The sequence below is a fragment of the Gorilla gorilla genome, chromosome 10 (assembly GCF_029281585.2).
Source record: "Gorilla gorilla gorilla isolate KB3781 chromosome 10, NHGRI_mGorGor1-v2.1_pri, whole genome shotgun sequence".
Lineage (NCBI taxonomy): Eukaryota > Metazoa > Chordata > Mammalia > Primates > Hominidae > Gorilla > Gorilla gorilla.
Window position 1 is genome coordinate 34,006,782 of NC_073234.2, and position 23,375 is coordinate 34,030,156.

Here is a 23,375-nt window from a genome sequence, read left to right on the forward strand (position 1 = left end):
ACTTTATTTCAATGTACCGTGAGTAAGGAAGTCCTCTAGATGACATAAGGAAACTTCTCATTGCTTATATTGAGGATCAGACTGAGAATTCTGTATCTCTAACCCTAATCATTCTTCAGGGGAGTGTTAAGTATTTGTGAAGGTCTAAAATGCAGCCAGGGTTTAAAAAAAAAATTGCAGTGTAAGACATTTAGACAAGTAGTGGTTATTTAATCATTTTAAAGTAAAATTTAATTTGCATAATCATAAGGGCAAAGGATGAAATGAGAAGTATTGATGAGGACACAGCTAGTGATTTCTTTAATAAATTATTCGAGACTTTTAAGGAAGAGGATATGATGCTAGTAAGAAGAAAAACAAATTACTGTTGATAAGACAGCAACATTGGGGGGAAGAGAAGTTTTCTCTTAAAGATTTGAAAAATCAATGTCTGTGTTTTAAGCTGTTAAAGGACAAACTAAGCCTGCTGCTTACATCTAATGCACTCCCGACTTCAACTAAAACCTGTGCTGTTCTATCATTCTAAAAACTTCACAATATTCAAGCACCTCGTCAAAGACACTAATAACTTAGAAATAGAAGCCCAAACCTTGAGTGTTACTTAATGCTGGGAAAAGGCTCTATACAAATGGATTTTCTTCTTCTGTAATGTGGAGTTTATTCTTCATACAATGGGGAATCCTTGAATGTTCAGAGAAGGAAAGTGACATAATCAAAGCAGTCTTGTGGGAAGATTCAGTACACCAGTGGTATATAGAATGAATGAAGGAAAAGGGTGGGAAAATTAGAAGACTAAAAAGTATTAAAATCCAGTTATAATAAGTCAGGGAATAAAGATATGTGGTGGTAGATGAACCAAAGCAAAAAAGAAGGTGTTTGATCTTGGTATATAGTGGATTTGAAAATCAAGGATGAGGGGGGCACCAGGAAAACTGAGTAGCAGTACTAACAAAGTCTAATTTTTTGGGAAAATCTGTTTTGGAACAGTGAGGAGGAATAGAAGATAGATTCAGATTGAAGTTTATTGAGTGTAAGAATGCTAAGAGAAGACATCCAGATGGAAATATTCACAGATCTCTAGGCTGGGATCCTAGGGATCAACTAGAGATTCTTATTTGGGAGTCATCTACATCCCCACTGGGGTCAATTTTGTATCCTGGGTGACATTTAACGATGTTTGAATACATTTTCAGTTGTCACAACTGGGAGGATGATGGTACTGGCATCTAGTAGGTAGAGACCAGGGACACTGTGAAAACATCCTATGGTGCACAGAGCAGCCCCCTGCAACAAAGAATTAAAAGAATTATCTGTCCCGAAGGGTCAATAGTGCCAAGACTAAGAAAACCTCCTCTACATAAATGTCATAATACATTGGAGATACCTTATCCAATCAGTACATACAGTATATTCATGTTTAATTCCTAGGAAATAAAAATAATATCAATGTTTATTCAGCCTTACTGCTTAAGTACTGTCCTCACATTATATGGTATATTATTTAATCTTTAAAATCCTATGAGATAAGCATTATTTTTATCCTCATTTAGCAGATGAGGAAACATCCAATGAAAAGTTAAGATACCTGCTGTATTAGGGTTCACCAGAAAAACAGAACCAATAATAAATACAGATATGGACACAGATAGAGATATAGAAAACAGATATGGATACAGACATAGTCATAAGCATCAATATAGACATAAAGAGATTGATCATGAGGAATTGGCTTATGGACATATGGAGTTGCAGCAGTCTCACAATCAGCTGTCCACAAACAGAAGATTCACAAAAACTAAACTGATGGTGTAGATCCAGTCAAAGTCTGAAGGCCTAAGAACCAGGAGTACAAATGGTGTAAGTCCCAGAGGACCAGAAGAGACTGCTGTCCCAGCTGAACCAGGAAGGAAGAATAAATTATCTTTTTCTCACTTTTTTATTCTATTCAGGATTTGATGCATTAGATAATGCCCACCCACCCTGGGGATGACAATCTACTTTACTGGGTCTCTGGATTCAAATGCTGATCTCTTTTGGAAACCCCCTGACAGACACACCCTGTATTTAACCTGATATCTGAAATAATATTTAACCTGATATCTGGGCATCCTGTGAATGAGTCAAGTTGACACATTAAATTAACCATCACGAGTTCACTCGCTGTCAACTTGCCACTCATATATATCTCCTTAACAGTCCTTACTCTCCAAGTAAAGACAGTAATGTCATAATTCTGCCAAACATGATACAACTGTGCTCCATACAACCAAAAACATGCTAACGCCATCCTCAGAAAGAGGTAAAGTCCTTGAGTGATATTTCCTCTTCTCCTTGATATTCCATAGTTTAAATACTACGATGTAAAATTAATAATGCTTAAATACTATAATATTAATATAAAGTATGATGTAATAACAAATAACATAACAAATATATACATAAACACATGTTACATAAGAGAATAAAAGAGGAAAGAAAACAAAGATATTTGCTATATGTACTAAGTGTTCATTACAAAATAAGGAGTAAATACTCATGATACTTAAAATATTCATCTCTGTAACTGGTCACATTGTCGTAGTTGGTATTTATAACCACCTACTTCCATCCTTTATTCTATTTGCCTTCCGCATATACCTCTGCTGGTCATGTTTCTTTACCTGGTGGGGTAACCCAAACCTTCATGACGGGTCTGGGCTGTTAGTGATCCTGCCTGGAGTGGTCGTTGTAGTATTCTGTTGACCTTAATTGCAGGGCATGGTAATACTAAGAGTTGCCCTAAATGATCGCCTGTACTCCAGAAGTACTCTTCCTTAGTTCCATTGTGCAGTAGTCATTCAATTTGCCCTTGTTAGTCAGGATCAGTCACTCTAGCGAGAACTGTAACTCCCTTTTTGCCTGGTGGTTCAGAGGCTTGAAGAGCTCAGAGTGGCTGAGTCGAAGTCTTAACATTCAATTCAATGCAATCATTGTTGTGCCTCCCAGTGGAAACGTTCCTCTCTGTTTTTATGATTCGGTTTAGAGGAACTAAGATCTCTAGGCTGGTAGTGTGTAAGGGTGTAGGAACAGGAAACAAAAGTTTGCTCGTTACTCACTGGGCATAATAGTGTGTGGTGCCATTCCCATTTCCACCCCTTTGTTCTTGTACCTGTGAATCTTGGCTATCAGAGAAATAGCGCCATATATTGGATGCTGGTTCAGAGCATACACAGCCTTTTGTAGAATCTTGCTGCAGCCTGGCAAGGTATCACCACCTAACTTGAACTGTAACTAAGTCTTCAAAGGCCATTTCATCGTTCTGTAGAGACCAGATGCTTCAGGAGGGTGGGGAACATAGTAAGACCAGTGAAGTCCATGAACATGGGCCCATTGCCATACTCTTTTTGCTGTGATGTGAGTCCCATAATCATAAACAATGAGATCCAATAGTGTGAAGCATGATGATAGATCCCTTCTAAGATAAAGGATAAGTTGTTGCAGCTGGCTTCTCCTACAACCAAGAAAGAGGCACAATGACTATTGGGCCTATGGGATTTTGGAGGCAACGTACTCCTCACATGGAATACTGTGATGGATAAGGCATTCTACAAGTCCATGGACAGTAGTTCTGACAGAAACTGCACAAGGAACGCAAATCCGTATTCACAGTATTTATTCCAGTAAGAAGAAACACCACTTTTTCATGATGAAAGCAGTCCAATGTAATCAACCGGCCATCAGATATCTTACCGGCATGGGGAATGATGCCATCTCAGGAACTGAGTGTCAGTCTCTGCTGTTGACATTTTGGGCACTCAGCAGTGGCTGTAGCTGGGTCAGCCTTGATGAATAAAAGTCCGTGTTGCTGAGCTCAGGCAAAACCTCCACCCCTATTACCATGACCACTTTGTTCATGAACCCACTGGGCAATGCCAGGGGTTACAGGGAAAAGAGGCTAATGAGTATCCACAGAATGGCTCATCTTATCCACTTCATTATTAAAATCTTCTGATGAGGTCACCCTTCAGTGAGCATTCACATGGGATGTGAATATCTTCACGTTTTTTTGCCCATTTAGAGAGACCTATCCACATGCTTCCTCCCCAATCTTCTTGTCACCAGTTTTCCAATCACATTCTTTCTAAGCCCCTGATCACCCAGCCAAACCACTGGCTGCAACCCATGGATCACTATATAATTACACACCTGGCCATTTCTCCTTCCAAGCAAAGTGAACAAGCAGGTGAACTGCTTGAAATTTTGCCCACTGGGAGGATTTTCCTTCACCACTGTCCTTTAGGGATGTCCCAGAAAGGAGCTATAGTGCTAAAGCTGTCCACTTTCAGCTGATGCCTGTATATCATGCAGAACTATCTGTAAACCAGGCCTCATCTTTCTTTCTCTTCCTCTGTCAACTGACCGCAGGGAACTCTTCATGAGGCCACGGGCGCAGTCTGGAAGAAAGAAGTCAGTGCAGCAGCAATGGAAACCATGCGAACTTGGGCCACTTCTTCATGTAACTTATCGTGCCACGCCATCAAGGCCAGTTCAGGCCTGATTATGCGTATACCGATTTCATTTGATGATGCAGTATTGTGATGCACACCCAGCTTTATGGCTTCATGAGTGAGATGCCCATCCAATTCGTGATGGGCAACTAAGGGCACACGGCGACATGGTGGCCCACGGTTGAGCATTCAGTCACCAGTAAGGCCTAGTAGCAGGTCAAGAGCTATTTCTCAAAAGGAGACAGGTTATCCGCATAAGATGGCAGTCCTTTGCTCCAAAATCCTAAGGGCCTGTGGTGAAATTCACCATAAGGACTTGCAAAGGCTTCAAACATCATCTTTTCTGCCACTGACACTAAGCACCATTAGATCTACTGGATCACGTAACCCATGTGGCAAAGCAGCTTGCACAGCAGCTTGGACCTGTTGCAGAACCTTCTCTTCTTCTGAGCCCCACTCAAAACAATCAGCTTTTCAGGTCACTTAGCAAACGGGCCAGGCTAACACACCCAAATGAGGAGTATGTTGCATTCAAAATCCCATAGGCCCACTAGGCATTGTGCCTCTTTCTTGGTTGTAGGAGAAGCCAGCTGCAACAACGTATCCTTTATCTTAGAAGGGATATATCAACATGCTCCACACCACTGGACCTCTAAAAATTTCACTGAGATAGAAGTCCTTTGAAGTTTAGTCAGCTTTATTTTCCACCCTCTGACATGCAAAAGTCTCACAAATAAGTCTATAGTCAGCATAATGTCATCAGTGTAATGGACCAGTGTGTTATCATATGAACTAAATTATGACATAGAGCTGGAGAGTTGATGTACCCCTGAGGTAGGACAGTGAAGGTGAAGGTGATTTGCTGGTCTTGTCAGCTGAAAGCAAACTGCTTCTGGTGGTCTTTGTTTTTGTTTTGTTTTGTGTTGTTTTGAGATGGAATTTCGCTCTTGTTGCCCAGGCTGGAGTGCAATGGCACGATCTCGGCTCACCGCAACCTCTGCCTCGTGGATTCAAAGGAGTCTCCTGCCTCAGCCCCCAAGCAGCTGGGATTACAAGGCATGTGCCACCATGTCCAGTAATTTTGTATTTTTAGTAGAGATGGGGTTTCTCCATGTTGGTCAGGCTGGTCTTGAACTCCCGACCTCATGTGATCCACCCACCTCGGCCTCCCAAAGTGCTGGGATTACAGGTGTGAGCCACTGCACCCCTGGTGGTCTTTGTTGACAGGTATTGATAAAAATAACATTTGCCAGGTCAATAGCTGCATACCAGGTATCATGAGATGTGTTAATTTGTGTAAGCAGTGAAACCACATCTAGTATAGCAGCTGCAATTGGAGTTATCACTTGGTTAAGCTGATGATAATCCACTCTCATTCTCCAAGATTCATCCATATGGCCAAATAGGCAAATTGAGTGGGGACGTGGTGGGATTCACCCCCAACCCCTGTGTCTTTCAAGTCCTTGATAGTTGTGCCAATCTCTGAAATCCCCCCAGTGACATGGCTTTGGTTTATTATTTTCCTAGATAGAGGCAATACTAGTGGCTCCCACTTCACCTTTTTCACCGTAATAGCCCTCACTTCACAGGTCAGGAAACCAATGTGAGGGCTCTGTGAGCTGCTATGTCTATTCCAATTATTCCTTCCAGAATTGAAGAAGTAACCATAGGGTGGTTTGAGAATCCACAGGGCCCACTGTGAGACAGACATGAGCTCAAATTCTATTGATCGCCTGACCTCTGTAAGCCCCCTACTCTGACTGGTGGTCCACAGTGACATTTTGAGTCTCTTGAATTCAGTGTCAGTTGAGAGCCAGTGTCCAGTAGTTCCCAAAAGTTCTGATTATATCCTTTCCCCTAGTGCACAGTTTTCCTGGTAAAAACCCATAGGTCCCTTTGAATAAAGATTAACAGTATAAATTTTGGATAGTATCCAAGAGTCTTTCCTCAAGGGGACCCAGTCTCTCCTTCATTCAAGGGTTTCTGGATCTGTAAGCTGACTCAAGTCTAGGAATTAATTGAGAGGCCGTAACTCTCTGTTTTTATGATTCGGGTAAGATTTTGTTCACTTGACCTAGATTTTTTTTTTTTTTTTTTACAAAAAAATGAAATAAGAATTTGTAGTCTTCCTATTAATTTCACTTCAAGGAACACATAAAAGCTAGCCTACATCATGCGTCTGCAGGAATCAGACTGTTCTGATAGCTGCTTTGGCCCTGCTGTCCGCTATGGTAACCACACCCACCCTGACCTTGGCAGTTTAGCAAGGCAACTTGGCCCCTGCCACACTGGGGTCTAATTACCCCCATTGCATTTAGGTTTCCCAATTCAGTGACTGCAGGTCCTACTGTGAGGCTTGGCCTACAGAGAAGAGTGATCACAGAGCTTTTCAAGGATGCTGGGCCTCCCCTCACAAATTTATTTCTCACAGCGTTGTTGAAAATTGTGTCTTTTGATTACTCTCAGTGTGGGTCTTATATGACGAATCCACTCTCCGTATGCTTTTAATCCTTTCTGCTACATTAAATCAAGGCAGGTCCAGCCTGTCCACCTTTTGGTCCATGTGTCAGCCAACCCAGCACACTGTTAGAACCCTTTCTGATTCCCCAAGCTTCAACATTAAATGAAGAATCTCTGCTTAGTGAGCCCGGAACAACAAAAAAATTTAACTTAACATAACTTTATGTTCTTTCTACCATTATTTCACACCCTTAGTGTCCATTCCTACAACTGTTACCCAGATTTCTGTCTGTAAGAATTAGAAAACTCAAGTAATTATTTTGGAATGTAGCACACATCTTCATGGGTCACACTTTGAACGTCAACTTTAGAAGCCAGCTGGGATTTGAGTTTGGTTATAGGGCTAGAAGCAGAGAGAGATGAGAGATGGGGTAGAGGTAAAGGGGTTCTCAGGAGAATTAAAATTGTCTTGCATAGCAGCTGCCTCAGAGGACGCTATCACTATTTGCTCAGACAGTGCAGAGCTGATCCTCTCAGAGGTTGGAGGTGAAGTAGAGGACATACCACTGGGGATAAGGAGGCCACTTCCACTAGAAAAGAAGACTCATCAGAATTTAGGAGCTCCATGTTCCAAACTTGATCAGTGACTTTCTACACAACCCATCCCAAATTACAGAATCTCATCAATGCTTCACTTTCACAGTAGACACTTTGTGAAGCTTGGAGTTCAGCTTGCATTGTAATTCAACCAGTGTCAAGCTGAGATTCTGCATGTGGTGTTAAGCAATCTCAGCCCCACAGTACAGGAGATAAGGGTCTCCTTCAGGGCACACATAGAAGTTTTAGGTCATTTATGCGGTGTTTGAGCCACATAACACCCTTACACACAAACCTAGAAATAATGTTTAACTAGATATCTGGGCATCCCACGACCAGCCATAATGACACACAAAACTAAGCATCGTACCTGTCTAAAGCCACATAGCTGGCAAATTTGGGGGCCCAGATTTGCAATCAGAAAATCCATTTCCAGAAACATGTTTCACCCCCTAAGTTGCAGTATCTAGGGATTATGGGCAGGATATCCTCAAGTTCCAAAACAGATAAGACAGAGAGTTAAACAGAGCAGAAACACTTTTACTACTTCATTCTTCTCACCAAAAAAAAAAAAATCTACTCCCAAATATTAATAGCAACTTCTTTCTGTGTCACTGAAGATTTCATTATACCATTGATAGATTTCAGTGCTCCCTCTCCTGGGGGAGGATATCAAATGGCAGAGGTATGCCTTGAGCTCCAATAAAGTACCGGTCCTCATTCTTAACATATTGACAAATGAGGGTGTCCAGATATATTTTATCTTATTTGTTAATAATTATAATAAAAACCCAAACTGTCTAATGATATAATTTTTAATATGTAATTTAGAACTGAATAAAATTTAGTCCTATAATAATATATATCATATTTTCTTGCTTTACTGCAGGTTTTTTTGAGTTCTGAAGAAAGATGTGAAATTAAAGCTAATGGAGCTGGGTGTGGGGGTGCACTGGTTTTCACATGTGAATATCACTGTATTTCAGAGCATTAAAATATATTTCTTGAAAATTACTGATTTAATAGAATTAGTAAACAAAACAAGCACTTAATTCCTCAAGTTTTACTTTTAAATCATCTGCTTTAAGTATAAATTATACAAATATTTCTCATTTTATAAAACTAGACTTTCAGAGTTTTAGTACCATTTACTCTACAGTTGGTCAAGATCACAAAGGTAAAATCCATTTCTTTCAAGTATGATGGTTTCCACATTTTTGAAACAGGGGAGTCATTCTTCAAATGATCTATTTAGAAATTAACATATCCATAACAGATTTGAAGGCAAGATGGAAAAGGTGGAAACAAGTTCTGAAGCCAGGATGGGGAGCTGAGGAGGAGAGAGTTTAAGGAAGAACTGGGGAGTGGAGATCCAGAGATCCACCCATTTAGCCATGCTATTCAGCAACTCCTTAGGCAACTTTTGGAGCACCATAGAACATAATTTAAAAGAGATTATCCAACATAATTTAGAGTACTTTAGATGACAAAATTATTATAATCATTTTTAAATCCTGTAGGTATATTAAAGTTATAGCTCTAATTAATATTTTAATTTTATTTTAAAATGTGATATTATATAATATACATATACATATTATTAAATGCTACATCTCATTTTATATATTGAACTTGAATTTTTTAATTTTCAAAAGTGGTGTACCGCATCCTGACACACTTATATTTTTGTCTCTGCTTGTGGCTAATATTTATCTCTTGACCATATCTGTCAAAATGCAAATTTAGATTTTACAGCAAAAAATTAAAGTAAATTATATATGTAATGGACTTTAAATATAGTTCTCTGACACAACACTTAATTTAAGATGGCCAGCTTTACTCTTTTAAACTGTAGTTTGGAATTATCTTTGAGCATTGATGAATTTCTTTTGATTTTCTCTTATTTTCAGATCAACAAAGTGACTGTAATAAATCCTGATCCTGCCTTTGGTCTGGATATTTAGTAGCTCTGTATTTGTTTTCTTTGATAGCAACATGCATTAATATTTATAACCATTTTCCTTTGCAGCATCTCCCAGATGGCTCTGCGCCCAGTGCACATGTTGAATTTTATCTTTTACCATATCCCAGTGAAGTTCGTAGGAGGAAAACAAAATCTGTTCCAAAATGTACAGACCCCACTTACAATGAAATTGTAAGTATGAGTCATCTTTTGTCCAGTCATTTTGTATTTTTCTTACCATTTTTCAGCTTAACAACCAAATATGGAAAATTTGCAGTAATTGGCAGCATTATTTCATAAAGGAAAGATATTTTCCAAAGTAGTCGCAGTATGCTGGTCACTCTTCTAGATGCTATGGGCACTGGAAAATACAGATACTGCTTTCAAAGCTCTTATAAACCAATTTGCAAGTTATGGCTAACCTCCAGCAAGAGCCCATGACTTGTTTTGCATACTAACTTTATTCCTGACTTCATCTTATTTTCTCTAACCTTATTCTCCTTTACCTGATTTTCCTTACCTAATAATTTTGTCATATACTACCTTGGGTATAACAGTAAATCTCATAAAATCTCTTTTGAAAAACTAAAAAAAAAATACAAAATACAAATGGAAGTTAATGTATATTATAAATAGCTCTCTAATTTATTTGTAATGTGCAATTCCCTAACTTCTTTCTAAGGCAAGCCCCTACATTTATTCTCTTGATTCCATCCTTTCCCATCTCCTCTGCACCTTGCTCAGCTGCTTATTTGTGTTCCTTTTCTTATGGCTGTCTCATCCACAGGATCCTCCATTCAGAAATATTAAAAAACAAAAACAAAAACTCCCCAACTCAGGCTTGCTAAGCAAATTTTCTTTCCCTCACTATCACCTCCAAACTTATCCAAAATTAACCCACATGATCTGCTTTCCCTTCATCTCTCCCTTTCCCCCTTGAATGCTTTGCAATGTGGATTCTGACCTTTATTGATAGTACTTTATTCAAGGGGCATCAATAGACTCCTAACTGCTAAATCCAAAGAGCCCTCAGGCTCTCGTGCCTGGATCAGTTGTACAGCAGCACTACTGACCACACCCCCACTCCTGAAACCTCCGTTTTGCTTTTTGAGTTGTCCCTTTTCTTAATTCTCTTCCATTTTCTCTACCACTTATTTCTCTACCACTTATTTCCATTTCTCTACCACCTCTCTCATTTTCCTTCATTGTTATTCTTTCTCTTAAAATATTATTGTTTACTGAAGTCACATGATCCATCCTCATCTCCTCTTCCTGTACATACTCTCACATATCTTATGGATCAACAAAGTTTTATTTATCACCTATAGGTAGGTTGCATCTGAATTTACTCCTAAAACCCTGGCTTCTCTCTCTCAAGCTTTTTTTTTTTTTTTTTTTTGAGATGGAGCCCTTCACTCTGTGTCTAGCAGGCTAGAGTACAGTGGCACAATCTCAGCTCACCACAACCTCCACCTCCCAGATTCAAGCAATTCTCCTGTTTCAGCCACCCAAGTAACTGGGATTACAAGCTCCCACCACCACATCCAGCTAATTTTTGTATTTTTAGCAGAGACGGGGTTTTGCCGTGTTGGTCAGGCTGGTCTCAAACTCCTGACCTCAGGTGATCCTCCGCCTCAGCCTCCCAAAATGTTGGGATTACAGGCGTGAGCCACCATGCCCGGCCTCTCTCACACTTCTACCTGATTACTGGGGAGCTCCATCTGAATGTCTCATAGGCACTTTTAGACCAGGCTTTCCTCCATTCATTCTTTCTTTTATAGATGGTACCTTTGGGGTCGAAACTAAGAAACTCTTTGTCTAGCACTGAGTCTCAAAGATTTTCTCTTATAGTTTTTTCTAAAAGTTGTATAGCTTTACATTTTACATTTAAGCACATTATCCATTTTGAGTTAAATTTTTAATAAAATGTGATGTTTAAGTCAAGGCTCTTTATTTCCCCACTGTGGATACCAATTATTCCAGCACTATTTGTTGAAAACGCAATTCTTCCTCCACTGAATTTCTTTTGCACGTTTGTCAAAAATCACTTGGGAATATTTGTGTTCTTATACTCTTTTTGTTACCCCATACTTAGCCATATTTTCAGATCACATCAGACAGCTTGTCATTCCCTGAATGGACTGTAGGATTTTGTGATAGAACTCATGCCACCATTCACCTCTCTCTGCCCTTCTCTGCCTGCTTTGAGACTGACCTCAGATGTGAACTCTGCAAACACTGTCACCTCGTGGACTCACACCACACTTATAATCCTTTCTTTAGTCCTACACGGTTTTTCTTCTAGTATATCATAAACTTCTCCAGGTTCTCCAGGCGGGTTAAATGTCTTATCCTTTTTAATACTTTTAACACTTAGTTACCTCTAAAAAGATGTGTAATAAATATTCGGGGCAGTTTTATAAGTGACACTGTGTGTGTGTGTGTGTGTGTATAAAATGTAAATACATATATATACTGCATATATATATATAGACAGAGAGATTCTCTAAACTAGTAAGGAAAAATATTTTGACACTATTATTTGTCATGATGTCAACAGTGAGAAGCATACACTTCCCAACAATATATCACTGTTTCTTTTCATACTTTTTGAGTACAAGTCTCCATGCCTCACTATCAAGAAACTTCTCAGACCCTGTGTTAGGCATAAGCATTTTCAGTATAAGAAAACATATAATAACAAGAAACCACTAACAATTCAGAATAATTTAAATAAACTTGTGTTTTATTTATTTCAAGCTTTATGTATTACAAGAAAACAGTAGTAAATTATATTCATGGAAAATTATTTTATAATTCTTGCTGCGCACATAACTTTTCTGAGGGCTTGCAATACCTAGGTCCTCACACATCCATAACCCACTGATTAAAACTCACTACAAATCCTTCTCAATTGATCTATACTTGTCGCATGAATAGACACTTTATACTTTGGACACATTTTAAATTGCTTCAAAAGCCACGGTCCATGCATAGCCAATTCCAGTCAGAACATAGTCCAATCAAGCAGAAATTTGAAATACTGTGTGTATAAGTGATGATTTTAGTAGTAGTCATTAGGACAGTAAGAGGTTTCTAATCATATAAACAATTCTGGCAAAGAAGCTGGGTGAATTCCAAGAGCCAAAAGGAAAAAAAGGCAACAACGGTTAATTTAATTTTTTTCATTCTGTGTCTGTATCAACACAACAAGAATATTTATAAGAAACGCAAAGAAGCACACTAGATGTTAACTCTGATTTTACTTTCTCTTGCCCTCAGTTGTGATGTAGGATCCCATCTTTGTGTCAAACTCCTCGATCACTTGTGTGCAACCTCAAGAGCACCTTACTAGATGTCTTTACCAATAAGCCCAGTGCTTACTAGAGAGCCCAGTGAGTTATCACAGGGCATCTACCTTGTTTTAAACTTTTCCTCCGCTTCCGCCGCCTCACTGAGTCCTGCTGCATCAACCACTCACCACAGCTGGGATTTCTCAAACTGTAAAAGCCGTGTACTGTTCTTGAAGTGCGAGAGGATGACCTCACTCTCCTCTTTATATAAATCTCTCAGAGGAGTACAAAGAAGATATTACATTGCATACCAATGTCTTACAAAGCCTTTTGTGAAAATAGTTCTTTTTATTTTTATTCCTATCCTCCTTTCTCCTTAATATCCAGAGATGAGAGGGGCTGGGTCGGGGACATAGACAACTGACAGAGTCTCCACCCTTCACATACTAAGGCTTTGATGCAGGGCCAAGCTTGTCTATTTGACACTTCGCAGAGTGAGCCCCAACAGGCTTCATCAGCAGTCTCCCTGAAAACCCCTGTCATGTACAAATCCCAGTGATAGGCATGGCTGGTCTCAAGATGGGGCTGGGGCTGGGGGTGTGAGTGCTCAGGGAACTGCCATACACCTTGAAGAAGCAGAGGTGGGATTCCGGGCTCCAAAGCCTCTTTCCATGCCACTACTTTTGCCATCTTGTTAAAAACCATCATTTTTCACACGATTCATTAGAAATACAGAATTTCTACCCTATGACAGAATTACATGCTTATAATCAATATATTTTGTATATTGTAACCTTTTCTTATATATTATTCTGTTGTAAGGTATAAAGGGAAAATTAGAAAGAACAGAACAGGAACGTTCTATGCATTTTACATGCCTTAAAATCTCCTGCAGAATATACAGTGATTACTTAGCACAATGCCAAGTATATGGCACACTCAGTAAGCTATAGTTATTGTTATCTGTGTTATAATCTTATTGCAATTTCAACAGGATGAAAATTGTATTTGTAAGTGAAGACAACGTGACCCAGAGGTCACACAACTAGATATCAAGCCCAGAAGTGCCTGATTCCAAAGCTCATGGTTACCGCACTACACTATGCTGTGTTATTCCTACCTGTCTCCTCCCACGCAGTACTCCTGTTCCCGCTTTTGAACTCTTTCTTTCATTATCCTGCCTCCTCTACCACTTCCCACAAGCACTAGAGACACTTCAGTTCCTATCTTATTGTCCTCTCATTTCAATCATGAAAATACACTTTAGAATTATTTACTACACCCTTGTGTCAACTAATGTTCAGTAAATTCTTGGAATGTTCAGTATATGTTAATAGATATTAATTACCTTAAGTGTTTTCTATTAGGCGTAATAATTCCAAACCCACACATTTAGTTATTTGTCAGAAGGTAGTAAAGACTTAACTCATGCCTATAGGTAAGAATTATTAGAAAAAGAAATTAAAAGAGCTATTTATTTTTGGTTCTGAGTATGTACCAGAACCATTTTTTTTTGTTCTGAGTATGCAGAATATATATTAAATCCTTTGACGAAAAGGTCTCAAAGAATATAATCATCTCAGTACTTCGCTAACATTAGCCACTAATTATTCTTTGCTTAGTTGAAAAGAGTACTTACTATTTAACAACATCATGGATGCACCAAAGCAATTAGAATAGATATTTATCATCTATAATGTGAAATGATTACAGGTTTATAAAACTTCAGTCACTTTTAAGAAAATAACTTTTCTTAATGAAGCAGAGGGAAAAAATATATGAAGTAATAAAAACTTTGGAAGTTCAAATGTTTGTATTTTAACCAGGAAAGCAATTAACTCCTAAAGTCATTTCTTGAAGCTTTCAGCTTGCTAAATACCTGGAAGACTCAATTCTGTCTGGAAGGGTTTTCTCCAGTCAATTGATGCAAAATACTAAGAAACAACTGTTCCTTTTTGTGTATTTGATGGATCTTTTTCAGCTATAATTTACTGGTGTCTAATATGTTCCAGGCTTTGTAGCAAGGCTTATATTCACTATCTCATTTCTTCCTCCCTATAATGCTAAAAGGTAAGGATTATTATCATCATTATACAAATGAGAAAACACACAGTTGACAACAGATTCATGAAAATATAAATTATTGATGTTTTTTAAAAACTTACAATTTATGACTTATTCATGCAATTCACAAAGTCCTTAGCCAGACTTCCCCATTTTTCTGCATCATATACAGTCACACTTTGAGGGTTCCTTTCTGTTTTCTCTGTAAAATAAGAGAAGAGTTCATCAGCTGAACGTGATGCAGGAAGAAAAATGGAGAATAGTTCAGACAGCTCAAAATACCCACTTAGAGAAAAGGAAAAGGAGTTTACTCTGAAGTCCTAGAAAGATTTCCAGGCAGCACTGGGCATCCAGTTGTTAAAAAGCTTGAATTACAGTGGTAGGGTTCTGAGATTCTTTAAGGCAACTCTTAAAATCCTTTATTATCCCAGGAAAACTCAATAGATGAAAGGAAATTGTTTCATGCAGATTTTATTTAATGAGCATGTATTTTCATAATTAAAAAATTAGTAATTTTGAATAAATACAATAACCACAGTATTACTTCTGCACATGTACAAGAAAATATCATTGTGAATGAGCAACACTAGAAAACTAAACCATAATCTCCTGTATGGAATGAGAGTAAAATTCTGGAAGAAGAGGTAGCCAAGAACACTCACATGGATCAGGGTAGACCGCATTCGCATATCATATTGTATCTCATGCCCTTTGATTGAACTTATTTACTAGGTAAGTGAATCATTGTTCAGAGTCACTAACAGATTGACCTGGAACTGAATTTCATTGATAACGTAATGAAAGGTAAGCCTATGCTGTACAAAGTACTGGAAGCTAAATCCATGCTCACAGGGGAGGCCACCCAGTGAACTCAGAGGGCTGCCCTCTCAAGTTGTCTCCTCTGCTTCTTTTTGGCATATATTGAGAAAGTTTCTATCTTGTGACTTGGCTGTAAAAAGCACGCAAGTTTGTAGCAGCATATGAAATTCCTTTTCTAAATGTGTTCTAAGACATTTGCCTGGTAACCATGCCAGATTTCCACTCAGCTCTCTCCTCCTTTCATGATAAATAACTAATTTCTTAGCGGTACTATGCCTTTACGTTGCTTTACCACTGCAGGTTGCCGATGGACCTGTAACTTACTTCCTGAACATTATAAAAGGATAGCTGAACAGATTCCTTTTGAAAAAAAAAGTCACAAAAAAAGAACAAGACGTGAAACTGTATATACAGCATAATTACAAGTCAGATTCTGAATAAGCGATTTTATATAGAAAACAAAAAGAACATCAAAATGTTAACTGTAATTGTCTCCCAATGGTGAAAATTCCAATTATTTTCTTCCTTTTTGGTATTTTTTTTGTTTCATGCAGATTTTATTTAATGAACATGTATTTTCATAATTAAAAATAAGTAATTTTGAATAAATAAAAGTAACCACAGTATTACGTCTGCATATGCACAAGAAAATGCCATTGTGCAGCGTTTAAGTAGCACAGGAAAATGACAGAAATCGGTCTGTTTCATGGTCACAAAGATGGGAACCATAAAGAATGGACATTCCAAAAGAGAGAAGAAAGAAGAAGGAGACCAAGGGTAGAAAAACTACCTATGGGGTGCTACATTCACTACTTAGGCAACATGATCATTGGAAGCCCAAACCACAGCATCATGCAATATACCCCTGGTACAAACCTGCACATCTATTCCCCTGAATCTAAAATTGAAAAAAAAAAATGGTCTGCTTTTCCTCATTAACCTTCAACACAGAAGAATGATGTTCTCTTTTTATTTTTATGAATACATAATAGCTGTACATATTTATGGGGTATAAAAGGTGAAGTATATTTAAATTTCTTCCTAGAGAATAATTTACCATCTTTCTAAATATAGAGTGGGCAGTTCTTAGTGGAATCAGTAAATTCTAGGATTCTTACAAAAATAGCCTGTCATTAAACTCTATTATGTTAGCAGAACCTTTAGCTTTTCAGAATAAAAGTTAGAAATAAAAGAGTCTGACATTAACCTATCTATTCCAGGGTATAAGATATTAGCAGCTAATTTTTTTTTATTAAAAGCAATACTCAAAAAAGAGATGTATTTAAGCATTTCTGATTTATATTTTCATTATTTTCTCCGTTTTTAGGTAGTATATGATGAAGTCACAGAGCTCCAAGGACATGTCTTAATGCTTATTGTGAAGAGTAAAACTGTATTTGTGGGAGCAATTAACATCCGACTCTGTAGTGTCCCACTCAATGAAGAAAAATGGTATCCATTAGGAAACAGTATAATTTGACCATTGCTATGAACATATGCATTATTCATTAACTACTTGTATTTTTTTCACTTCTGGGCCTCTGAATCACATAAGTAAGGCATCTTTGTTGTCAAAGACAGCACAGGGTATTAAGGACACAGAAAAAAAATCAGAATTAGTCTTTTGTGTTGTTTATTTTCTACCTGTGCTTTCATTGTTTTTTCATAATCTTTTCTTCTTCAATGGAGTACTGATTGCATTAAATTTGATGTGTAAAATAATAAAAGACCTTTATTAAATCATTTTAATATATTTTAAATTAAACATAGGTTTACATTTGTTTTAATTGTGTGCCTACAGTTAAAAGCACTATTTTTAATGTATTTTATAAGAAAGACAATCAAATAAACCTCATCAATTAATTCAAGATCTAGGTATATCTGTAATCAATTTTGAAAATTTAAATTATATATGCTTATACCTACTCATAATCTTACTTACTGAGGGAATTGGTATATTTCAGCAGAATGCTATATTATTTTCTATCAGAAAACCAAAACATAAATCCTGAAATTCTTAAATTCAATTGTTGGAAGAAACTTCTTTGTAGTTTTTCACCCTCTTCACCACCAATCAATTCATTGTCACTGGATTTCTGCCACCCAGAGGCATGATTTAAACTTGGTTATGCCTGGACTCCAAGATCTCAAACTCTGAAACTCTCCCTTCTGATCAAATTTCTTATCTGTGCACATTATTTTCCTACTTCTGAACCTACTTTCATAGTCACCATTACCAGGGCAAACAATCCCACAGATTTCCACCCGCACAGTGGGTAAAATTTAATGCACTATGCCACATTCTTTAAAACAATCAGAAAAATTTTTTAATCTTGCCATTCAAATTACTGAAAAAATTTAAATCCCTGCTTATTCAATGTTTCCCTGTGTATTAATGAAAAAAAATCTAAGCTTTTTCCCATCACCTCCTCTATATCATATGAGCATGTAAATGTATTCATTGAAAATTATTTGAGTGTGTGATATGAGCTGATATGGGCTCATTTGAAATACGTGATCATGCAAGTCAAGTGAGCCCTTAATTCTGTATGTTCTTAGTCTATTACTCTCCCTTTCTGCTGGACGATTATACACCCTTCTGTCTGCTGAAACCTCAGCAACTCATCCCCTAATCCTCACTCTTGGCTGATGGCATTGTTTCCTACATCACTTAAAAATTAGAATCAGTAAAAAGAAACTGCCACAGATTTCCACAACTGCATCTATCCAGGTAAGCAAATTCCATGTTCCACCTCTCTGCTTATCACCAGAGAAGAACTACCCATGCTCCTATCCCAAACCAGTCTCTCAATTTGTACATTTGATCCCATCTCCTCTGACCTACTCCAAAACATTGCTCTTGAAATCCTCTTCTACTCAAATCATCATTTCTTTACTGTCTACTGGATAATTCTGGACAACATGCAACCATGATGTTATGTCTCCCATCAAAAAATTAAAACTTTCTCATTACCCCACTTCCTTGCCAAATGCTGACCCACTACCCTGCTCCTCTTTGCAGCAAAACTCTTCAAAATGGTTGTCTTTACTGCCTCTGGTTTCTCACCTCCAATTTTCTCTTAGAGCCATTACAAGCAGGTATTTGCTCCCACCATTTCAATGAAACTACTTTAGTCAAAATCACTATTGACCTCCAATTAGCTAAATCCAAAGTTATTTTTCAGAACTATTCTGATTTACTTGTCAACAGTATTGGATACAATGAGTAACTCTATCTTCCTGGATATATTTTCTTCATTTGGCTTCCAATACCCTACATCCTCTTGTGCTTCCTTTTAGTTATAGTTTAGGTTAGCTTCGTTTCCTTTTTGTTTCTCCTTCTTAGTCTTCTGTGTGGGAGCATGCTCCTCTCCACCACCTCCAGTGCTGGAGTGTCCCAGGGCTCACCCCTTGCTCCCCTTTCCCATCAAGCTTAACTCCTTTAATGATCTCATCTCTGAAGGCTTTATATATCATCTGAATACTGATGATTCCCAGTTTTATAACTCCAGCCCAGAATACCTCCCAGATTCCAGAGATGAGTAACAAATTGCCAACTCAATATCCCCTTGAATTGCTGATAAATATCCCAAACTCAGTATCCCCAAAAGTACACAGGGATCAGGGAAAATATTAGGGTTCTTTTCCCCCAGACCTGTTTTATCCACATCCTTTCCCCTCCTAGTTGATGTCAAACCTATCATTCAGTTGTTAAGAGCAAAAAACTTGAAGCTAACCCAAATTTCTCTCTCTCTCTCTCTCTCTCTATATATATGTGTGTGTGTGTGTGTGTGTGTCTGTGTGTCTGTGTATACACACACATTTTTTAAGAGAATTACATAGGAATTTTTTAAATCTTTGCCATTCAAATTACTGAAAAAATGTAAACCCTCGCTAATTAAATGTTTTCCTGTGTATGAAAAAAAATTAAGCTATTTTGTATGCTCATTTACATTACCATATAAACACATGAAAGTCTATACATTTATTTACTGAAAATTTTGAGTGCTTGATATGAGAGCTGATATGGGCTCACTTGAAATACATGAAATACCTAATATTTACATAACTAGAATATAAATATATGTGTGTGTGTGTGTGTATACATATATATATATATTCCAGTCCATCAGGAAGTCCTGTTGGCTCCACCTTCAGAATATTTCCCAAATCCAATCACCAACCACTTATCACTCTCCACCTGAAAATACTCTGGTCCAACTTACTGCTCTCATCCTCGGCCTGGATTATATAATTGCCTTCTGAACAGTCTCCTCCTTTCTATGCTTACTCTGCTCCTTATAGTCTATTCTCAACACAGCAATGGGAATGGTTAGATCATTCTTCTGTTCAAAACTCTGCAGGGGCTTCTAATCTCAGAGTAAAAGCCCAAGCCTTTAAAATAACCTAAAAGGCCCTATGTGATCTGACATCCCATCCTCATCTCTCTGATTTTAACTCTTATTATATCCTCCTATGCTTATAACATTCAATCAACACTGGCCTCCTTTCTATCTCCTGGACACTCCAGGCACGCTTCATCCCTGGGATCTTTGATCAGCCAACTCCTTCTTCCCAAAATGTGCCTTTGTGCCCTGTATCCATTTCCCTAGCTCCCTTACCGCTCTCAAATCCTGCTCAGATGTCTCCGTCTCTGCCAGGCCTACCTTGAACACCCTATGTGAGATGTTGCAAGCTGCCCTGTCCCTGGAAACACACCAGATCTTTCCTACTCTACACCACTTTTATCTTATGTACTTATCACCTTTGAACATTTTATATAATTTAATTATGTATTTTGCTTATTATTTATGCTTTGTCTCCCTTCACTAGGCAATTAGCCATAAGACTATCAGGAAGTTTAGTTCACTGACAGTATAGACTTAGATCCAGGCAAGAGAAGTTCTTGCCCTGGTGTCCTCAGCATAAAGAACCCTGCCTTCTCTAGTTGTGACTCAGGAACACCCAAAGCCCTCATTCTAGACCACAGTCTAGGTACCTAAGGACCCTGGAACTTCCTGCCTGAACAGCCTTTGAAGGCCTTTTCTCTAGATCCATTCATCTGAAGTCAGACTCACCACCAATGGGAGCAATGCCTGGGCTCCAAGGATAACCAAGGGAAGGCTCCTTGCAGGGTATATGAATGTCGCTGGAATGTGCCAGTTGATTGTTCACAGACATATGCATGAGGCAACCACAGGGCAGGATGGAGCCGGGGGCAGGAATAAATAGAAGGGCATGAAGGAGGTCGAGGATAAGGACCAGCTCTTTCCATTCCATCATAACTCAGCAGGGATCTCTAAGGATTCCAAAAAGCTCATCTCTCCAGGTGTTTCAAAAAGTATATTTATTATTGGAGGAGAATAAAACATATTTTCTTTGTTAGTTTGTTAGTTTTATGTATAACTTTTAAAGTTAAGCAGATGATAATCTGAGTATTATGGACTAAATCATGTACTCCCCAAAATTGATAGGTTGAAGTCCTAACCCCAGGTACCTCAGAATGTGAACTTATTTGGGAAAAAGAAAAAAGGTTACTAAAGATGTAATTATTTAAGATGAGGTCATATGGAGGGAGGTGGTCCCCTAATTCGCCAGTCCCATATACCAGTCACATGTAAGTATATGACTGATATACTTATGAAAGGGAGAAATGTGGTCACAGATCTGCACAGAAGGAAAATGTCATATAAACATGAAGGTGAAGATTAGAGTGATGCATCTACAAGTCAAGGAATGCTAAAGATTGCCAGAAAACCACTGCGAACTGCAAAAGAGGCATGGCAGAGATTCCCCCCCAACAGCTCTCAAAAGGAACCAACCATTGATCTTGGACTTACAGCCTCCAAAGCTGTGGGGCAAAAATACTGTTTCTTAAGCCACTTGGTGTGTGATGCTTTGTGACAGCGGTCCTAGCTAACTAATATATTGGGTCATCATCTGTTGTGTTGTCCCAGCCCCACAAATACTTGGCACAATGTTTTTTACAATGTGTAAATTATTACCTAAACAAATGATAGAATGGCACACCAGTACAAGAAAAGCAAGGTCCCAGTCTCCACTCACATTCATACAATGTTGCAAAGTTCCTTTAGGCTTTTTACATGTATATTTTATTTGTTCCCTACTAGAAACCTAATGAGGTGGGAAAGAAAGAATTATTATGTCTCTACAGAGTAGTAACATTCAGTTGTCTCATAGCAACATATCTTTCTATTCAAATGAAATCTTACATTGAACATATACATATATATGTATATGTTCATAATAAACATATTCTGTCTCACACAGAGAGAGAAAGAGAGAGACTGATTTTAGGCTAAGTGAGGATGAGGGAGCTGGAAGCTTTGGACACACAGTCACCCCCTCAAACCCCTACCTATCACTCTCATCCTTAAAGTCTCCTCGAAACTTCTGCAAAAAGTAAGACATCTCAAAAAGCACAGGCTGGAAAAAAATAAATGAGGTTATAGATCATTGCCTGGCTACTAATATCATAAAACAAAGTGGTTGCAGTAGCAGAGACCCACTCCCAGTATTGGCAGCATGGTTTGGGTCAGGAGTTGATTCCCAGAGGAAATGGATTATTGAGAAGCCATCATTAGTCACATATTACCCATGCCAAAAGTGAAGATTTGATATTACATAGGAAAAACTCCAGTGATAAAAGTACTTTTTCAGCAACTTGAACTCTCATGATGTAACACAAATATTACAAATTTATGTATATATTATTTCCTAGCACAAAATCTTGAATACTCTCAATGCAATGGGCTTCTAGGCCAAGTCTCACCTGCTAGGCCTGGTATTTGAACAGTGACTGAATTCAAAATGTGTTACAAGCTCTAGTAAATTTGTAGCTTAAAATTCTTAACTCCAGACACAGGTATACCTGACTATTACCTAAACTTCACCAAATTATGTTCCTTTGTATGTGTGCATGCTATTTTGAAGTGGTTTTAGGGTGACAGAGCACTGGAGGAGACAAAACCAAAAGAATTCAAGTGGTATGTTTATATACTTAAGTCACCTCAACCACATGGTGTTAAGTAGACTCTGAGTTTAATAATTAAAGGAAAGACACTCATTATTAGAGTTCGGAGATTCAAACTACAGCTGCAATTATAGGAGGGAAGTGGATTTTATTAACATTTAAAACAAAATATAGGAACTCTTTGTATAAAGAGAAAATGCCCTCTTCCTAGGCTGAGGTTCAGAAATAAGTGACTGAGATTATTGCATGCCCCAAAATTGAGAACGCAATTTAAAGGACTATACCTATCAGCCTTCTGGCTCCATGATTCCGATTTACCCCAAGAATCAAGAAATAACTTGAGTAGCTTAAAAAAGAGCCTCATTTTCTGATAGTTTCTTACTATCAGAGCAACGGTAGTGGAAGAAGGAAAATAAAATAGAATGTGTCAAACTGAGTAGTAATGAGAAAGATACTGCCTTAAAAGAAATATTGGGATCTCAAAACACAGACTGGGCAGATATGAAGGGGAAATGAAATGCTAGTAGCTGGAAGAGATAACTATAAAGTTAAAAAGTCAATATACTCAGGTCCAACTTCTCTTGAAGAAGGTAATAGAAAAGAGCAATACATTTTAGTTATTGCCATTTCCAAAAGAAAGACTAGTACCTAAAAAAAAAAAAAAAAAAATCTATCAGATAAGAAAAGGAAAAGCCTTG

General features: G+C 38.0%; 1 protein-coding gene across 1 annotated transcript in view; it reads left to right on the plus strand.

Annotated features, from left to right (window-relative positions):
* PIK3C2G (phosphatidylinositol-4-phosphate 3-kinase catalytic subunit type 2 gamma) overlaps positions 1-17,399 on the plus strand; it is a 364,289-nt gene extending 346,890 nt beyond the window's left edge. The window contains exons 31-32 of the mRNA XM_019039448.4: positions 9,574-9,699; positions 17,011-17,399. Coding sequence (XP_018894993.2) covers positions 9,574-9,699; positions 17,011-17,163 — 279 coding nt within the window. The 3' untranslated portion in view covers positions 17,164-17,399. The remainder of the gene's footprint in view (positions 1-9,573; positions 9,700-17,010) is intronic.
* Positions 17,400-23,375: the final 5,976 nt, after the last annotated feature.